The following is a 22,279-nucleotide window of genomic DNA, read 5'->3' on the forward strand; positions in this document are numbered from 1 at the left end:
TAAAACAATTACCCTAAAGTAGTATTTCACTCCTGTCAAAGAGTTCAATCCAATAACCTGGGGAGATTGCAATTACTCATAAATGTATTATTCTTCATAAGAATTTTTAAACTCTTATTTATTCTTTAAGAGATTCCTGAAGATAAGGATTTAAAGAATATCAATGCCTCTTAAATGAACAGGGCAGTAACTCTATTAAAATATAAACTTTCTATTTCTCTCCATTCATAAAACAGACAAAGGCATCATGTTCTCTAGTTTTATTATTTTTCAATCTTCCAACACATGAACTATAACTCACTTTGAAATTTTTTCAGTGCATTTCACAGCAAAAATGAACAAGAAAATCATTAAAATGGTTATACATAAACCAATTGTTTTCTTACAATTTACAATTTGTTGAAAAAAATTATTGTTTTGCTGTTTTCGTCCTATGAACCCCTTCAATGAATTTATCAGAGCACAAAGCTTAAATTTCTTATGATGATGCAATCAATACAGCCACCTACAATGGCTGATGAATAACAGGTATATGTTATACACACTGATTGGAAGACCACATCAGAAGAAACAGAATAAGGCACCACTCTTGGAAAATTAAGGTACTTATAGTAACAAATTTGAGCGCCATAAGTAGGTGCTCAATAAATACTCAAATGAATGATGAAAACCATAATTAGCACTATTCTTTGAGTTGCCAGAAATTCTTCAACCTCAATAAAATACTTATTTAAAAAAAGATTTGTACCTGAATACAACTTCCTGATACCTTTTTATTTCATACTCTTTCTTCAGCATTTGAGTTTCCTTGGAAAGAAAATAAAACCATACTATACATGTCCTCAGTTGTGTACATAACTTCTGAATTACTGACAAATATGAATAGTTGTTTTAAATTTTGAGTGAACAGAGGTAAGATAAGCATACTCATCCAGAGGGATAATACATAATACTGGATATTAACCTACAAGTGAAAAAAGATAAGGAAAAAAGTAACAGTTTTATTTAATATTTGCTATGTTCTTTAATGCCTCAGTTCTTGAGAAAGGCCAAAATCTCATATTGACATGAACACATTTAAAAAACTGTCTCTCAAGTGTAATATTTAATAAAACTAGGTACTGAAAAATGTTCTGAAATTTTTCAAGTCAATGCTGTTTTCAAGTATATTAAAATGTTCAGAAGAAAAAAATTCTTCATGGTTGTAATTCGAATCAATTTATAAATATATTTTTTAAAAGAGAGTTCCAACAGAGGTGGAAAATGGATAAGATCCTCAGACATAGGCACACAGTCTCTCTGAAGGAATAGAATGCCTTGTTACTGCAACCTGGCTGATTTTTTTTTTTTAACACTGATTTCAGGCACAATGGCTGAATCCACTTCTGCGTCATCTTCCTCCTTCTCTTGGTTTGTTTATAAGAGTAGTGAATACTTCAGTTACTGAGAGAAAGCAAAGCACAGACTCTGAAAGAGACTTCACTTTTCACTATAATCAAAATCAGTGAGTTCTCACTGTTGTGTTCATATCTGTTGACCCCCATGCAAAAATAGGGGATTCAAATTTAGCTTTAGGAGACAGAACTGGATAAAAGACTAATCATCTGACAAGTCAGGTGAAAGGTTTTAAGATGATATTGCTCACATCACATGAACAGGTTGGTGAGAGGTCCATAGTGCTTCTTCGACACTTTGGTCTTGCTGCAGTTCTATAGTGCCCTAATAGGTACATTCCTGTTTAGCTAGTCTGTAGTCTGTAGTCAGGAAGCAGGTCATTCAGTGCAATGACTCCATTCTGGGAGGGTTTAGGGTAAACAGAGAAGAATTTCATTTGGTCGAGTCTTAGATAGTGTGTGTCACTCTGCTGGTTGTGTTGTTGGAATTATTTTCCAAAGGGGTTTGTGATAAACCCAGCCATCTCCCTGAAACAAGCAGAAGAAAAATTAAAGAACCATTCCTCTAATGTTTTCAGAATCAGTGACCAAAACTAGAAGCAACGCTTTCATTGAAATGGAATTCTATTCTCACATTTAAAAGCAGAAGTTTTTCAAGCAGAGACTCATGGACATGGACAACAGACTAATAGTTACCAGAGGGTAGGGAGGGAGGAGAATAGGGAGGAGGTAGTTGGGGTTAAAGGGGTCATATATGTGGTGACAGAAAGAAATATAACTATGGTTGGTGAACACACAATGCAATGTAAATATATGCCTTACTGTTGAATTGTACACCTGAAACTTGTTGGATTTCATTAACCAATCTCACCATAATAAATAATAAAAAAAGAAAAAGATATTCTTATCTAACCATATTACAGAATGCTAGTTTTAGAAGTTAAGACATGCTACCTGATCATCCGCCTTATTTCACAGATGAAGAAACTGAGGCTCTGAGAAGTGAAATGAGTTGCCCAACTTCAGAGAAAAAGGAGCAGTCTCTTTTCAGAGCACTTTCCATATACTTACCCACACTTCACAGATGAAAAGAAAAAGATATTCTTATCTAACCACATTACAGAATGCTAGTTTTAGAAGTTAAGACATGCTACCTGATCATCCGCCTTATTTCACAGATGAAGAAACTGAGGCTCTGAAAAGTGAAATGAGTTGCCTAACTTCAGAGAAAAAGGAGCAGACTCTTTTCAGAGCACTTTCCATATACTTACCCACACTTCACAGATGAGGAACTGCAATTAGTTAGAAATGGTAAATAAACTACCCAAGGTGAGAGCTGGGGCTCAAACAGCACATCTGACTCCAATATGGTTTACTATACTATAAAAATCTTCCTGCTGCATATATATATACAACTTAAGAAATGTTAAACATTCACTTAAGAGGATACAACCAATAGATCCTGGTGGACATGTATAATAACAAAAGTAAAGAAGTGGAAGACCTAATATATGTTAAATGTCAGTGAGAAATAATCAGAAAAAGGTGGATATAATTAAATGATACTAGAAACACTTTAAATTCATCTATACCTTTTCAGGCTGCTCTATCTTCCTCTTTTTATACTAACTGACTCTACTCCTCCATCTAAGATCAACTCCTAACTGGTCTGTAATCAGTCTGAGAGCAATAATGAAAATACAAAACAAGTAGAAGAGCCCTTGTTACCCCTAGCAATATTTATGAACATCTACTAAGCACTCTGTTTAGGACCACAGTGGAGACAAAATCGACTTTTCAATAACATATTCTTCTTAGCAAAGAGCCGTAGACAATGGCAATAGCTCCAAATTTGTTATGAACTTTGTGGTACCAACCAGCTACGGCTAGCTGCCATCCTCATCAGCCTCACTTGTACTCCATGGAGCCTCTCAGACGTGATGGCATACATCATGATCCAGTCGCACACAGGATGCAACTTGGTTGCTCCATGGGCTTGAGGAATTAATATATGACACACATCTACGCCATCTGCTGTACCCCTGTGCCATGGCACAACATTTAGGAAGCCCTACTTATATTTCACCACCCAAAGGGGCCCAAATCTGAGTCAGCATTTCCAATCGACCCTTCAGTCAGGTAGTTACTTAAGATCACCTCAGTTGAAAGAAATTCACTATTTTATTGGACAATCACCATATCTTGCCATCACTTTTGGACTTTGTCCATCCAGTATTGTAAAGTGTGATAAAAAATTAAGCGACAGGCTCTTAATAATATGTCAAATAAAAAATAAATGAGAAGTAGCAAGTTTACAAGTCATGTTAGTAGCAAGAATCAGGGTGCCTCTCTTTTAAAATCCCATTGGTTGCACCTTTTCCTCATTATAGCTCCCTTCTTTAAAGCCTACATTGTTTATTTTTAATGATTTACAGAAGTCCTCCCTTAGAAATTTTCCCCTCTGGAATCTACTTCTGATATATCTGCTTTCTTAATGAGCTTGAAATGAAAAAAATCTAAGGTTATCAGACTATAATTTTAAATAGTAATTAAAAAGGTGTATTTTTTTGCACAAAAATGCAGCGATATAAAGCAGTTTTCCTTATGTCTATCCATGAAAACAGTTGGTAATTTATATTAGATACCCAAAGATTAGAAAAATGAAAGTAATAAAATTACTATAATAAATTTTGGGTTTTTTAAGAATAATAACTCTGCAAAAATCACATTCAAATTACTTTTTCCAGAGTCTATCCTGATGGACCAATATTAAAATTCAAAAGGTTTCCTAACACTTGGCAATCGACAAATCTTTTCTTGCTATCAGATATGGTTCATTATTTACCTTTCTGAGTTCTACCAGAAAGTAATAAAACAAAAAACAAAAAAACAAAAATCTTTAATTTAGAAAACTTCAGAAATCATTTAGTGCAACTGAAAACCAGTGCATTAAACTCTTCTACATAAGCCACAGTCTTTTATATAGGTCTAGCGATGGGAAACACAGCACTATAAGACGTACTCTGTTTTACTGGATGTTTTTTATTGTTATACAATGCCTTCTTATGTTAAACTCAAAATGTACTTTTTGGTAGTTAGGGCTTAGCTCAAGTTTGCTATTAGAACTGATTTAAAAAGTTCTAAGTGATAAGTCTTGAAGAAAGTTATAATGAATGGCCTGTTTTCTGTTTTTCAGGCTAAACACCCCTATTTCATTCTTTTTTCCTTAAATGTTTCAAAGATGCTAGTCACTTCACTATCCTTTGTGTAGCCAGTTAAGTTTCTCATGTCTCCCTTAAAATGCGGTTTCTGGAAGCAAATAGAATTTCAGTGTGGTACAAAAGGCAATAAAATTGTAAATTGCATAGTCTATTATTATGATACAAGATTTTGTTAGCATTTTCATTTGTGGCCAATTAAATCCCCAAATCTATTTCATTTGAATTGCTGGCAAACTATTGACAAATTATGAAAAGTTCATTAAAAAGCTCAGGATTAAGCTAGAGTATTTTCAGAAAGGGAGATGCATAAGTGGTAACAATTTAAGAAAACCTAGTAAGCTGAAGTTCTAAGTAGATAATGAGTTTTGGTCTGAAGGCAGGTAGGACATACCTCTTTAATAAAATATTTGGTTTTCCAGGGTGTGCCTGTTTCAGTACGATGCCTTTCTTCAGTCCTCTGGCGTTCTTCTAGGGTACGTTTATGCTCTGTGGCCTTATCAATTTCAGATTCCCTCAGAGCGTCTGTCACATTTTTCCACAATCGCCTGAAATAGGAAAACCACACATTTTTACAAACATTCTTCAAAAAAAGATAAATAAAACTGATACTCTCAAAATTAACAGTAATTTTTAAAAATTACATTTCCTAAATCAGATCTGTAATTTCATGCCAGAGTTAGTTACAAGAACACTGACGCTATATTGCATGTTAATGTCCAAGATGCTACTGCTTCTACTTCTTTTTTAATTAAAAATAATTTATATTTTCAATTTATAAAACTAAGATTTTTATTTTTAAGAAACTTAAGAAATACTAAGCAAAAAGATTTTTAAAAGATTTTAAAAGATATTAACAAAATATTTTTAAGCTGAAATACAAGAGAAACCACTTCTGCTGCTGGACATGATGAAATAACAGGCACCAGATTTACCCTCCTTCCTTTAATCAACTAGGAAACGAGATCAAAGGTAATGAAACAATGATTTTCAGATATTGAGCAAAAGACAGCACAGGACAGTGAACCCTGAGAGTAGAGAAAGAACTCCAACTCACTGGGCTAGAGAGAGTTTACAAGTACAGCATAGGGAGGAGAGAAGCTCAACAAACTCCAAGCAAAAGAAAACTGTCAAGACAGTTCTTTGGGGAAAGTAGTCTATAGTCTGTTCAACAAGTGGTACTGGGGCAACTGGATATCCATGTGCAAAATGTCGACCTTAGACCCTTACCTCACAATAAAACTTTTACAAGAAGATATTAAGAGAAAATCTTTGGGATTTGGGGTTATGCAAAGATTTCTTAGATGCAACACCAAAACCATAATCTATAAAAGAAATCATTGCTATGTCACTTCATCAAAATTAAAAACTTTACTGGAAAAAAAAAATACATTAAAAAAATGAAAAGACAAGCAACAGACTAAGAGAAAATATTTGAGAAACACATATCTGATAAAGGATTTATATCCAGAATTTACAAAGAACTCTATAACACAATAAGATAAACAATTCAATTTATAAAAATGGGTGAAAAGATATAAGCACACATCTCACCAGAGAAGATAAACAAATGACTAATTAGCACATGAAAACATGCTCAATATCAATAGTCATTAGGGAAATAAAAATTAAAATCGCAATGAGATACTATTTTAAACCAACTAGATAGGTATATTAAATAAGACAGTAACAGATGTTGATGAGAATGTGGAGAATTGGAACCCTCATAAATTGCTGTTAGGAAATGTAAAATGGTGCAGCCATTTTGGAAAATAGTTCAGCAGTTTTTTTGAAAAGTTAGGTATAAAACTACCACACAAATCAGCAATTCCACTCCTAGTATTTACCCAAATGAAAACATGTCCACACAAAGATTTGCATGAGGATATTCATAGCACTATTAATCATCTTAGTTCAAAATTGGAAATGTCCATCAACTGGTAAATGGAAGACACAACGTGGTATTATACAATGGAATTATATGAAACTTAGAGGAAAATATATAACATTGTACAGCAATAAAATGGAATGACCTACTGATGCATGCTATATATCATGGATGAACTTCAACAACATGCTAAGTGAGAAATGCTAGGCACAGGAGATCCCATTTTGTATAATCCCATTTATCTGAAATATCCAGAGAAGGTCCATTTATAGAGACAGCATGCAGTTTCTCTGAGACTGGGGGTAGGATTGGGGATTAACTGTAAATGAGCACGAGGGATCTTATGGGAAGATGAAAAGATTCTAAAACTGATTTATGGTGATGACTGCACCACTCAGGAAACAGGTGAATTTTATGATAAGTAAAATATATCTCAATAAAGTTATTTTTTAAGTGGCAATTTGGTATCAAAATAAAATTCAAAGCAAGAACTATGACCAGGGATAAAGAAGATCATTTCGTAATAATCAAGGATCAATGCATGAAGATATACAATCCTAAACATGTATGTCCCTTATAACCGAACCTCAAATAACATAAAAGTAAAAACTTATAGAACTACAAAGAGAAATATTCAATTATAATTAGTAATTTCAGTAACTGATTTCAATAACTGATCTCTACTGATAGAACAGGTACTCAGAAAATCAGCAAAGATATAGAGGACTAGAAAAATACTATCCACCCACTCGACCTAATTGACATTTATAGAATTACTCTCACCAAACATCAACAGGATATACATTCTTGTCAAGTGCACATGAAACATTTACCAAGACATAATTTACCAAGGCCACAAAACAAATTTCAATAAATTTAAAGGACTGAAACCATACAAAGTACATTCTTTGATCAAATGAAATTAAATAAGAAATGAATAATGGGCAGATAGCTGGAAAATCTCCAAATATTTGGAAATTAAACAACACATTACTAAATAACTTCATGAGTCAAAAAAAATCACAAGGGAAATTAAAAAATAAATATCAAAAGTTCAAAAATTGCAGGACAAAGATAAGGCAGACTTAAAGGAAAATACACAGCATTAAACGTTTATATTAAGAAAGAAAAAAATTAACAACCTAAACCGGGAGTCAAACTATGGTCCACTGCCCATTTTGTTAATAAATTTTTATTTTAATATAGCAACATCTATCACTACTTTTGTACTACAATGGCAGAGTTGAGTAGTTATGATACAGGCTATCCGGTCCATCAAGCCTAAGATATTTACTCTCTGGCTTTTTACAAAAGAAGTTTGCTGATCCCTGACCTAAATTTTCAATTTTAAGAAAGCAGAAAAAAGAACAGCAAATGATCCACAAAGTAAGCAGAACAAAGAAAATTAAAACAATAAGAACAGAAATCAATGAGAAAGAAGTATGGACAAAAAAATCAATGAAACTAGTTCTTTGAGTAAAATTAATAAACATTTAATCACATCAATCAGGAAAAGAAGTAAAAAAAAAGAGTGTGGTGACATCACCACAAATCCTAAACACAGTATAAGGGAATATTATGAACTAAGAAATTTGGCAATTTTATGAAACAGACCAGTTCCTTGAAAGACACAAACTACCAAAGCTCACTCAAGAAAAAATAGATAACCTCAACAGCCCTAAGTACTAAAGATATTGAAGTTGTTTGTAGTTAAAGACTTTCCCCAAAGAAAACAATAGATGGATATTCCTATGAACATAGACATAAAAAATTCTTAATAAATTTTTATGATAATTTGGTGTCTCTTAACTACCTTGTTTAATAATAGCCAGATTCTTATTATCTGCTTCTTTTAATCTGTTGTGACATATTTAGTTAAAATACATAAAGAAAATATGGCCTCACACAATATATAGTTGGAAAAGGGAAGAATATTTTAATAGATTTTCAAATAATTCAATTCTTTGATACAGTATCAAAACTCAGTAAGTGGTAGTTTTTGAAATTTAGATGCAATGTGGAAACTGAAAAATGTCAATGAATTTTTCACACTCTGCTACATGGAAATCTACTGGTCTAATTTGCATCTTGAATAGAATTTTCATCCATGCATAATTCTGCAATATCATGCATTGATCATTTGAAACATGATCTTACAGATTTTGACATTTTATTATGTAATATTTAAAAAGCACACTCTTTAATATCGCCACCAATTTCATCAGAAAACTCTGCTTGGGAAGTTTTCGAGCTCACTGTGGCAGATACAAGATACAAAATTTTGAGTTGCCTTGAAGCTCAATTTTTTTTGCAGTTCTATTGACATACGGCACTGTGTAAGTTTAAAGCGTATGGCACAGTGACTTGACTTACATTGCGATTACCATAATAAGTTTAATTAACTTCCATTTCATATAGATACAAAAAAAATTTTTTTCCCTTGTGATAAGAACTTTTAGGATTTATTCTCTTAACAACTTTCAAAATATACCGTATAAGTGTTAACTACAGTCATCATGGATTACATCACATCCCCAGGACTTATTTATCACATAACTGGAAGTTTAAACCTATGACCTCCTCCACCCAATTCTCCTACTCCCAACCCCTGCCTCTGGTTACCACAAATCTGACCTCTTTTTCTATGAGGTTCTTTTTCTTATATGAAAAATTTTCAATTGAGGTATAATTGACATATAATGCTATATTAGTTTCACATGTACAACATAATGATTCAATATCTGTATTTACTGTAAAATGATCACAATAAGTCTAGTTAACGTCAATCACCATACATAGATGCAAAAAATTTTGTTCTGAAGAGGAAGACTTTTAAGATCTACTCTTAGCACTTTCAAATATGCAATACAGTATTATTAACTATAGTCACTACGCTGTACATTACATCCCCATGACTTATTTCATAACTGAAAGTTTGTACTTTTTGATTCACTTCACCCATTTCACCCACCCCCTAAAGCCTGCTTCCAGGATCACCAACCTGTTTTCTGTACCTATCAGTTTGATTTTGTTTATTTTGTTCTAGATTCCACATATAAATGAGATCATCCAGTATTGTCTTTGTCTGACTTACTTCACTTAGCATAATGCCTGAAAAGCCCATCCCTATTGTAGCATGATTTTACTCTTCTTTATGGCTGAATAATCTTCCCACATGCATGCGTGCATGTGTACACCATAACTTCTTTATATGTATTTATCTGTCAACGGACACTTGAGTTATTTTCATTTAAATTTTATTATTAGCAAAAAATATTGTTAATTGTTTTCCCTGAAGTGCCATTTTCATGTCAATCGTTTATAAGAAAAATCTAATATTTAAATTAGAACAGCTATAGTTTGTCAATCATTCTTTTAAGTAAAAATGATATTTTATGAAAAGAGTAATTTGCTTGTAACTCAAAAAACTGCACAAATGCTTTTCCTTCAGATAACTACTGTACTTCAGTATCTAGCACAAGTGCTTTATGCCTACTCCCAATTTGTCATGCAGAATATTCAAAAACTTTTTTTTTAAAGACATTTAAAAAGAAACTAGCATTTTAAAAATTGCAAGCACATGGCAGTGAAGAATACAATAACTACTTATACAATTTGGTGTCACTGTCTTGATATGTGCTAAGGCCCAACAGTGCTACCCACCATTGCTTTTGTACCACCAAAGCAAGTATCGACAGTGAAAATGGCAAATAACAGCTCAGCAATATTACAAAAAAGTTTTGAAATTGTACATCCCCTGAAAAGATCTAGGATCTCAGAGAACCTCTCCTTCAGGATGAATCCCTAAAAAAGAAAATTTTTTAATCACTATTGTTTAATCTTTGATCCAACTTGAGTCTTTGGCTAATGGGCATTTAATCTCTTTACTCATCTAGTTATAAACTGGTTCCATTTAAGTGATCAAGATATTTAATAATCCCTTGTATTTCCTTTATCTTTTTAAAAACTGATACAGTAATACTTCCACATGATAAAAAATTTCAACAGTTCAAAAGGGCAGTCTGGAAAAGTAAGTCTCTTTCCAATCCCAGACCCCTATATACCTTTCCAGAAGCAACCACTGTGACCGCACTTAATTAACACATATAGATCCACTTCACTTTCAAAGGCCTATGACATATATTGCCAAAATACCTTCTAGGAAGGTTGTTCCAGTTTATCTTCTAATCAACAATATGAAAATGACTATTTGCTCATACTTTTTCCCAAAAGAGGTATGATTTTTAAAACTAATTTGTCTTATTCTTATTTCTTTGAATTGTAATTACTCTGAACATTTTTTTCATTTTCTTAATGGGCATTTTTTTTTCCTATTTTTGTGAACTACCTCTTTATGTCTTTTGCCTATTTTTCTATTGGGCAAATAATGTTAATGTGTAAGAGTTTCTATGATAAGGATATAATCCTTTATTAAATGTTAATATTTTTGCCCAGTTTATAAAAGTTTGATTTTTACTAAAATGTGACTGTGTGTCATATAATGTCATAGTTGGTAAGGGGGTGTTAAAAGCATCAGATCAGACCAAACCTTTTCAATTTCCAGGTAAGAAAGCTAATACAAATTGGTTAAGTGATTTGCCAAAGGTTGCAAGTTAGTGAAAAAGATTAGATTAAGATCCAGAGTTCCTGACTCTTTCCTAGATGGATGCATGGATGACATACCTGGATTCAAATGGATCCTGCTTCTCCAGAGGTCTTACTCTTTTTTTCGTCACTGCCAGTTTAGTCAAGTCCACATTCTTTGTCTCTCCATTGCTGTAAGTGAACTCAAGAACACTATTCCATTCCCCTTGGACTCTGCATGCCACAGTGTTGAGGTTGTGCTTTACTTCACCTGTAACCCTAGAAGGAAGTGGAAAATAAGATATGTTCTAATAAGCGATATTGGGCTAATTAAGATTCTGAAACCCAAGAAAGTACTTTGTGAATTGTTTATATTAGTTATACAGCTCATTTCAATTTGCCAGTGCCAAAGTCAGACTTTTGGTAAATCCAGGTTAGCTTCCTAGATAATTTTTTCAAATAATATCAACTTTAATCTTTAAAAAGAACACTGGGAATCAAAGTAGAGACTTAATTACCATAAATGATTATGAAATGTGATCTTTAAAATGCGTGCTGCAAACAAAACTATTATAACATTAAAACTAAATAGAAACACAAAAAACAGTAATATTTATTTTTTATCATAGTTGAAAAACGTTATAATATCACAATCTAACTTTTTAAACAAACTAGTCTTATCTATTTAAAAGTTCGGAGTCCTTGTATTTCAAGTTCTGGCTATATCAGTTCTATATAAAATCGCATTTTAAATTAAGCTTAATTTTAAATTAAATATAGAAACCAGACAAATCAATAAGAGGTAAAAAAAAAAATAGAAAAGATACTTCAAAAAATTTTTAACTCTTGACAAAACGGTAAAATTAAAAGAGCACTGGTACACAAAAAATGTTATCAACACAGAATTCAGAGAGAACTCAAACACAACTGTTGTTGAAAATTTAATGAAGAGTTATCTGACTGGTTTATTAACAGACAGGATGCAGCTCAAATGAATGCTGGAACAAGAACAGGTCTAATTATTTTTAATGAAGCATTTTATAGTCACTGAAGGACACAAATAACAACAGGGTTAAATTAGACAGACATTCAGAACTCAGAAAGTAGTGGGTAAAAGTTAGGGTCTAATCAGTGTGCCAGAGATTATGGTTTATCTGGATTCACAAGGGAATCCACAGGACCAAAGCCCACAGGCAACAGCTCAGGGACCCTAAGAAACATTTTTCAGGTATAAGCCAAGGGCCTGGACGTCGAAAGGACATAGTTGAATTCAGTGAGTCCGTAGTTTTTAATCAGGAAATGTCAACAGTGTACAAACTCAGAGTTCAAGGCAGAGGCATAGCAGCCAATAAACAAAGGATCTATGAACCAGATCTTAAAGATTAAGGTGTATAAAGGTTTGGAATCTAGGAGCAAACCAAACATTTAGAATAAAAAATTAGGGATAATTGTAGCTCAGTGGACCCAAAGAACACCAGGACTACAAGTCCCCTTGATTACAGCAAGGGTGGGAACTCTGGGTTATACTTCAAAGCATCTGAACTTAAATAAGTTCACTGCTAAGGGCTTTTGCCTGACTGAATGTTTCTTGTGATATCCATGTTTCCTCTCTGATCCCACTTGCCAAAATTGCTCCCTTCCTTGAAAATTTATCTCTAACCAAACAGGATATGAAGAGATGACGCACTGAACACTTATCTCTTCCTTTCTCTATCCACACATACCCAGAACTGTATTCTGAGAACCGAAGAACAATAATCCGTTCCTCACTTGATCTCTCTTTTTTACTGCCACATCACAATCTTTTAAGTTAACATTATCTCCTTCATAAGCCTTTCCACTTGACAAATAACAAGCCCTAGATCCCTATTCATGCATACTGGGTTACACAGGGTCCTTGCTGCTTAGTGTATCTACACAGCAAGAGCAGCATAAGAACTGAGGCAAGGAACAAGAATCACACATAGTAGAGAAACTTGCAAAAGGAGCACAAGAAAGAAGAAGGGCCTCGTCTCATTTTGCTTAAAACAGTTCTTCATAACAGTCTAATGCAGGGTTGGCAAACTTTTTTTGTGAAGGACCAAAGGTAAATATCTTAGGATTCGTGGGCCAGAATGTCTCTGTCACAACTACCTAACCCTGTCACTGTAGCATGAAAGCAATCATAGATAATAAGTAAATGAATATCTAAATATCTAAAGTATATAGATCTAGATATGGTATCAACCAATGACAAAGAATATGTTGCCCTTAAGACACTTGCCAAAGAGCTAAATCTTAAGTTGTCATCCTACTCATATTTAAAGTGAAGATAATTGATAAGGTATTTGCTCTCTCACTTTCTAAAAACTTGACCTTAAGTTGGCTTTTTAGATTGTCTAGACTCTGTCTCTATAGCTATTTGACTACAAAACCACTAACTACATTAATCTGGCTTCATATAGAAAGCTTTTACTGACTATAAGTTAAGACTTTAGATTTGGGTTTCATTGATGTATATATAAGAAGTACTCACATGAGGGGTAATTTATTTTATGCAGAACTAAAGAAGACACTATTCTGTTACTCGATGCCACTATATAAGGATACCTGCAACAAATCCCTTTAGAATTTAATACCAGGGAAATAGTTCATCTCTCTTGAAAAAGTGATAGGCTTCCTTTATCAGAATATGAGAAGTATGTTGAGCATCATGTTTCTTTTTTTTACTCTAAGAGAAGTTAGAATTAAATTTTATTTTCAGGTAAAGTAATTATCTAATCCCAACTTCACAGTATTATTGTCCTTTTCCATCATTATGGTCATTATAATAACAGATTTTATTTTTAACTGTCTATTATCTATGAGTTTTTCCTAAAAGCCTTACATATTCTTTTCAGGGTTAGGGTCCTGGATTCTAATATTAGACTAAAAGTTTCTTAAAGGCAGAGACAGTCTTTTTCCTTCTCCAGTATGCAGAAAAGTATGTCACTTAGAAAATAGTAAACATAATGACATCATATCAGTATGTATATAAAATTATCATCTTACATTGAGTGCGGAAAATGGGATGAGGAGGTAGACAAGAGCATGAAGAATAGTTAAGTAAGCTTGCTTGGCTGCAACAGAGATAGTTGTGGAAAATGAGGGAGTAAGGAAAGACAAGTGGAAGATAATATATTTATATCAAATGCAGACGGCAGATAATGTGTCTGTTCTGATTGCAGATAGCAGTAAAAAAAAACTAGGCTATGTCTGAGAAAGGAGGCATGGCCATTAATAAAGGCATGAAAGAAGGCGTTAGTTATAATATTCTGTAAAATCAAAGAAGAAAAGATGCCAAAATAGGAAACTCTGTTTCAAACATGAATCTTTTAAATGAGAAAGTAAGTGAAACCATTGGTCCTAAAGGAGATCGGAATGGAAATAATGAGGAAACTTTGGGGTCAGCCAAAGACATCCCTCAAGAGTTAAAGAAAGAATGTATGTGAATGTAAAAGAGATAGAGAGAGAGACTATGTTAAGGAAAAGTGTTATACTTCTAAGTAACAAGAAGAGCCAATGACTGTGGCCTTGTAGATAGGTAAGAATATGAAGAGAGAAAAGAAGCTAATTTAAATAAGAAATTCAAGGAAATAAGATAGTAAATATAATGACTGGTCACTAATAAAAATGAGGATGTCTATTTGAAATTATTAGGAATCTTAAAAATGTCAAAATATGAAAACCAGGTATCAAAACTCAGTGAAGTTTTTGGAATGATTGCTTTTGGATGCTCCCTCTTAAGAACTTAGCTGCCAAGATGAGAGACGTGTGAGAAAGCTATATGTAGGCCCTCTGCTGAGAGCCCCAGATGAGCTCCTGGTCAACAGCCAAATCTACTGCCTCTCAAGTGAGGGGCTAACTTGGGTATCCACCTGAGTCGAGCTCTTAAATGACTGAAGACCCAACCATAATCCAACTACAACCACGTGAAAGATGCCAGGTAAGAATCATTCAGCTGAGCCTGAGTAATCCACAGAATTATAACAGATGATACAAATTGCTGTTTTAAGCACTACACTTTAGAGAGGTTTATTTATTATTAGCAGTAGATAATCAGGACATCATCCAAAGTTATCTTAGTTACCCAATCAGCTATTTCTTGAAGTCTGTCAAGTCTGAATCTCTAACTGGTCTCCTAACTTCTAACCTTCTCTCACCACCTCCCTGTTCCCCAAAACAATCTTCACCTGCCACCATTTGACCTTTTTCAAAATTGATTTAAAATATATCACTTCCGGATACAACATTGCTTAAATTATATTCCTGTCAAAAATGTATAAGGCAAACCTGATTCAAAAAAACCAAACAAACCCAAATTGATGAGCATTCTATAAAATTGATCTGTATTCTTCAAAAATGTCAACATCTTAAGAAAGGCTGAGGCAATATTGCAGATTAAAGACTAAAGAGACATAATAAAATGTAACGCATGATCCTGGGTCAGCAGTAAAAACAATGTCAATTATTTGGACAATTGACGAAAATTTTAATATGGATTGTACATTAGATAACAGTATTATTATGTCAATGCTAAGTTTCCCGAATTTAACAACTGTTCTGTGATTACGTAAGAGAATTTCCTGTTCTTAGGAAATTCAGGCTAAAATACTTTGGGGTCAAGTATAATGTCTTTAACTCTCAAATGTTTCAGGAATGATAACAGTAAATAATAAGTAATAGTAAAACAATAACAAAGTGTTTGTGCAGAGAGAGAGAAAGAAATTTTGATAAATCTAATCTTTTCTGTGGGTTTAAAATTATCGTAAAAGATAAAAATAAATAAAATATATTACTTCCATGCTTAAAAGCTTAATTGGCTCCCCACTGCCTTCAGAATACAGATCAAATTTGTCAACAAAGAAGTCGCTACAGATAATATGATGGGAATGTTAAGTTTATTATTAAAAGAAGCCTGAACCAGCCCTATTCTTTTAAAGCCCCTAAAACTCTTCAAATAGATTCTGTCTCAAGAAAACGGTGGACATAAAGTAGTTAAATAGATGAAACAATTTTTGAATAGAAGGGCTATGAAAGCTATGCAGGGAATAAAAAAGCACTATAGAATTGGACACCTTCTCTCCTACTGGGCAAACTGCATCCTAATCCCTTGGCCTCAGATCCACTCTCTAAAGATGCCCTTATAGATCCAGCCATGGATGGATCTATAAGTACATCTCTACTTTGCTTGCTTATTGCTCTGCCTGCCCCAGCAGGGACTACAGAATGAGAAAGAGGACAGCTGAGTTCTTAACAATGTAGACACAGGAAACCCAAGAATGTGGTTATGGACTTCATCAGGAAGACTGAGCATTGCTGAGCATTACAGAAACTTAAAAAGAGCGGTGACACTGGAGAATGTGAGTAATCTAGCCTCAGCGAGGCATCAGCTCTGAAAAAAAATATGACTTCCCTGTTGGAGCAAGAAGAGCTATGAAGAGAAAAAACAAGATATCTCCAAGGCACAAGTGTAAGTACTGAAGAGGGACCTAAAAACCAGGAGAAAATGTCTATGCAGGATATCTGTGGCCAGGAATTATCTAAATGTCACAGCAATGGTGAGATTTAGGAGATGAATTCTTATTCTACACGATAAATTATTATAATTTGTATTTATTATTATAATACAAGGCAAGATAAAGCTGGTTCAGGTTAAGTTTTGGATATGTTGCATTTGTGGAAAAAACTGAGTTCAAAACTGTAATCTGAGTTTTTATCGAGAGAAACTTGCATAAATGTAATTCATATATCTAGTGTTTAAAACATAATTAAGACTCAAAATTTAACCAGGATAGCTATATTGTTAAGCTGTTAGAAGAAAATTCTGAACATGCGAGAGGTAACACTATGTGCACTAAATGTGGATTAAGATTTTAACAAGAGTATCAGAGAATTCATATTTACAAATACAGGCCTCTTATTTCCCTCTCAGTAGCAGAGATTTAATATTGGAAACAAACACTGAATTGTAACAAATATAGGAAAGTTTCCACTCATGGCTCAATATTAGCTTAAAATATGATAACCCACATGGATGGAAAATGAGATATTCTTAAAAAGGATTTTATCCCTTAACCAACCCAAGAAAGTTTATAGAGATGAGAAACCTTATGACAGATAGCGATTTTGAAAAATCCTATAGTCATTATTTACTCAGAGACATGGGAGAACTCACAATGAAGAAAAACATTATTAATCATATATACCTTAAATGGCACAAGAGAAAAAAACATATCGAAGAAAAATGACATGACGCCAAACATTGTGAGGCAACTCTCCATAATCATTCACTTCTTAAACAACATGAAAGAATTCACACACCCCTTTAGTCAGTACTCAACTCAGATAACACAGAGAATTCACGCTGGAGAAAAACCCTCTAAATGTAGTAATTGTGGACAAGATTTTGGCCAGAGCTCTTTCTTTGACACACCAGAGAATTCTTATTGATTTGACTAATCAATGTGAGAGAATATTTGACCAAAATTTTAGCTTTGAGGCTAAAACAGGAAAATTTATGAAGTAGAGAAACCCTAAAAATGTAATGAATGTGGTCAAGGCTTCACGAGACAATTTGTATTGGGGAGAATCCTATACACATAATAAATGCGGAGAAGTCTTTAACAGGAGAAAGTCTCTTGATGAATACCAGAGAATTCATACAGAAGACACAAGTTAAATAAAATGAATACGGGAAACTCTTTACTCACTGAGCCACATTGGCAAAGCATGAGAATTCATACTGGTGAACAACGTTTTGAATATAATGAATGAAGGAAAGTCTTCAGTAACTATTCATTAGAGACCTTATAACATTAAAGATCTCGCCCTAGAGAGAAAAGCCTGTAGGTGGAACTCTCAGTTTATTAAACACAGAAAGCCCACAACAGCTATTTTCAAATCTCTGAACGGTCATACTAGAGGAGAAAAGAGATATTATTTGTATAAAGCTCCAAAAAATCAAATATAAGGGTTCATATCTAAGAAATTAACCAGTGTAGGTCAAAGGATCATTGGAAATAGTTACAATTTGATAGGGTGGAATAGACTCTAAGAAGAAAACTCATATTTACCGTACTTCCCAAGAAAAATATGCAAATATTTACAAATCACTTACTTCACACACAACACTGTACAGATACAATGGAAGGTCCAAATCAGTACCAGTCAAAAGCTTACAGCAAAATTGGGTGAAATAAGACAAAACAAAAAAATAAGTTTGTATATAAACATGTTCTTTTTCTTTTAAATGTTTTTATAGATAATAAGTCCTGTAGGATTTCAAATAACACCTCCCCAACACACACCCACATGTACTCTCAGAATTAAGTTTCAGGGACCAGAGAGAGTTTGCCAAAAAAAGAAAAAAAAAAAAGAAAAAGAAAACTAAAATTGCTCCATGTCTTTTTTCCAGAAAATAATACTTAAGAGGAAAAAAAAAAAGCCACTAGAAGTACATCAATATTGACAATAAAAAGTACTGGATTTGGAAAATTTATCACTATAGTTGTTCTCCCCAAAGCATTTTACTCAATTATATACTTTGAAAAGTGGTTTCACCAATGCAAGAATGTTACAGAGATGTAGATTTCAGCTCTAACTTCATATAAATAAAGGAAGTCTGAAAATGGAGTGGGTTGCCTCATCCACTGAGTTCTGTGCTAATAATAATGTTACTGTACATGTTGAACAATCAGTTATCAGGCATGCTGCAAAGGTATTTATGTATCTAGTAAATGTTGGTGTAGTGACTTCTAAAGTCTCTTCTAATTTTAAGGTTTGAATCCTATCATGACTATGAAGTAGAAGCACAAAAACAAAGTGTGAACCATACTAATATCATCTCTAAGGGTAAAAGGTGACTATTCTGACAATGTCTATTGGTCTGTTTGGGTGACCTGTTTTGTTTTTTTAATTCTCTGCTTTGATGTTTTGAAATCCATATTTTTAAAGGCCCATTCAACGCCTGAGAGCCAATAAATCTTTATTTCCACTTCTAAGATTGCCAAGTACTAGTCATCGAGAAGTAAAATATATAATTGAAGGAGGGAGTGTATTTTGGTATAATCAATTAAGAAAATTGTTTGGCAGTTTCTAATAAAGTTCAACTTCGTATGCTACAACCCAGCAATTCTACTCCTAACTATCTACACAAGAAATTCATACATACATTTACCAAGCAATGATCTAGCAGCACTATTTATAATAGCCAAAAAATTGGAAACTGCCAAGATGCTCATCAATATTAGAATGAATAAATGAATTGTGGCATAGTTGTAGAATGGAAAACAGTCAGTAAGGAGAATAAACTGCAAGTTTACATGGATGAATCTCAAAAACATAATGTTGAGCAAAATAAGTCAGGTATAAAGAGCACATAGTGTACTATTTCATTTATATACACTACAAAAACAGGCAAAACTCATCTACGGTATTAGAAATCAGGATAGTGGCTACCTTAAATGAGAAGGATGTAAGTGGTTAATCTAAGAGTGTGTTTATGTGTATGTGTATGTGTATGTGTATGTGTATGTGTATGTGTATGTATGTGTATGTGTATGTGTATGTGTGTGTATGACTATTAACAGGGCATGAAGAAAGCTTCTGGGATGCCAGTAATGTTCCATGTCTAAATCGAAGTGCTCAAATTTTCACAAAGTTAAATCGTCTTGTATACTTCTGTATATGTTATTCTTCATTAAAAACTTTATAGAAAAAGAACACTAACCCTAGTTCAGGAACAGTCAGAATAGACATCGAAAGTTTAGGGAAAAAGTCAGTATCCTATTGAGAATCCCATGTCTTCATATAGTGTAGATGATCTGTACAAGTGCTGAAGAGACCAACAAGCCATGAAAGGAGTATAGTAACTGGCTATTTCTTAGATGGAATTAGAACAAAGCCACGATTCAATATTGGTGCCTAAAGACACTGGCTTCCATCATTGTACTTCTTGAACTATTTCTTATGACTAGATGTATTTTTCACCCTAACTTGTAGCAACAGCTGCCTCCATGGAGGTCTGGATCCAAGTCTGATTCCCCTTAAAGGCAGAAATTGGGCCAGAGACTACATATTCATCTATTATGAATTCTATTCAACATCACATTAGCTAGTTAACCAGGAAAATGTTTTAAGAGTAGATAGATATGTCACTGTGTTTTAAAAGCATATCATGATGAGGAGTTTGGAGAAACAGGGCGGAGTGAGAGACATCCCCAGGTCTTTCCCCTTGAAACAACAATAAGCTGAACATCTAAAACTCAACAAAAAAACACCCAAACTGCACACCAGCATGTCTGAGTGTGGGATCTGCACATAAGAGCTACCAGGGAAACTGAAATTTTCATATAATGAAATCTATTTTCTCTTTAATTTCTTACAACCTAATAAACTTCGACCATCTTCTACCATCGAAAAATAAAATAAAAAATAAAAAAATAAAAGCCCATCATGATTTCCAGAATGCCTTGAAAGATGAATTAAACAAAAAATAGACATGAATAAAAATCCAATCCCATTTCACATAAACCAGAGAAAGAATAGGCACTATAATAAAATATTAGACTGACAGAATAAGAGCCAGGTATCATTAAAATGTTCTTACCGGTGCAGTTTGCCACCATAAAATGGCTTAGTGTGAAAAGTGATGTTTGCTGAATACCCAGTTTTTACACAGTTGACACTGACTTTGCCACCCAGTTCTACCCAAGGAACAGTTAAAATTGACCGGGCATAAGCACAAGGTAGAGAAAATGTGTACTCTTCTCCATGTTCCAATAGACTGAGGATACCTGAATGTGAAAACATGAAGACTGTTAATATCTTTAAAAGACAGCTATGAAAAATCTATATTGTTTTCTCTTGTCTAGTAAATAAACATCATAATTTCACTTAATTTTCGTTTAGCTTTGAATGAAATTGGCTTCATTTACAGCTGTATATGATAACAATTCCTAGTAAAAGTGAACCAAGGTTACTATCACTATGACCTTACTATCCCTTTGGGGTTCATAGAATCAGAAAATGTTATAGTGAAAACAGTTCAAGAGTCCCCTCTAACACTCTTAAAAATAAAATAAAACCCTAAGTCAGAGATTAAGGCCATGATATATTCTACAGTGTTAAGATCTGATCATCAGTTAGTACTAATAACTTTTTCAGCAGTTTGGGAATAACTAAATGTTTAATGTTATATAGTCACAGACCTTAATCTCAGACGGTCTGATAAAAAAAGTGTTCTTCATTCTATTTTATGTATATTTTAAAAAAGTAATTTTATGATAAAATTATGATCTTAATAATTTTGTTTGCATAATTCTGAAATAGTTATAGTAAAGCTACAAGAGGTAGAGGAGGTAGTTTTCAAAGAAATATTATTCTAATAGGGCTTGTTACATAGTGAGTGGTGTTATATTAAAGGTTTTAAAAAACATAAAAAGGGAATTATATTAATGAATAGTTGATCTATACTAAAAATTTAAGAGACACTAAGGAGACACTTCGGCTAGCTACCTTACTAATCTAAGCTTATTAGCTAGTTCACATTCAAAACAAATACTGAATGGGATTTGTACTACTGGTCTGAATAATTATGGTATCTCTCTCTTAAAGAATGTTCATTAAGCACTCTGTTTTTAATATTCACAAATAAGGGCAAGAGTTATGATGTTTTAACAGTTAATTTTTAGGAAAAGCAAATAAACAAACTGAGATTCTAAAGTAGTCTACATAAAGCAATATCAACTATTTTTTTTGTATTGCCCTTAACAGTTCTCAGTAAGGGCAACAATAAATCAAGAATTATGGAGCCATTTTATTGGCAACATGGTTCTGGCTATAATATATTTACATGTAATGGGAAATGTCAGAAGACATAAAGATAACATATTGGGGTATACTTCAAGTGTTAATAATAACTTGATTAATTCTAAGTTGGAAAAGGTATATTATTCTTTTCTAAAAACATGATTTATAAAATGGGTTTATGATCTTTGATTTCTAGGAATATATTTAACATTAGCAGAATATATTATGGAACTTAAGATCTAAAGAAATACACAACCGGTTTTGAATATTTGTGATAATAGACTAGTTAAAACAACTGAGGTTCAAAGAACTCTAAAATCTCATTTATTTAATAATTAAAGAGAATTTCACACTATTAGATAAAA

The 22,279-nt window shown here is 33.2% G+C and overlaps 1 protein-coding gene across 1 annotated transcript in view; it reads right to left on the reverse strand.

The window, feature by feature from the left end:
* Window positions 1–245: 245 nt before the first annotated feature.
* The window catches only part of OSBPL11 (oxysterol binding protein like 11), a 76,228-nt gene continuing 54,194 nt past the window's right edge, over window positions 246–22,279 (reverse strand). Inside the window, exons 10-13 of the mRNA XM_006906132.3 lie at window positions 20,713–20,899; window positions 11,184–11,363; window positions 5,007–5,160; window positions 246–1,922 (exon numbers count right to left, since the gene is read on the reverse strand). Of these exons, the coding sequence (XP_006906194.1) occupies window positions 1,857–1,922; window positions 5,007–5,160; window positions 11,184–11,363; window positions 20,713–20,899 (587 nt within the window). The 3' untranslated portion in view covers window positions 246–1,856. The remainder of the gene's footprint in view (window positions 1,923–5,006; window positions 5,161–11,183; window positions 11,364–20,712; window positions 20,900–22,279) is intronic.

Source organism: Pteropus alecto, unplaced genomic scaffold (genome assembly GCF_000325575.1).
Source record: "Pteropus alecto unplaced genomic scaffold, ASM32557v1 scaffold311, whole genome shotgun sequence".
NCBI lineage: Eukaryota > Metazoa > Chordata > Mammalia > Chiroptera > Pteropodidae > Pteropus > Pteropus alecto.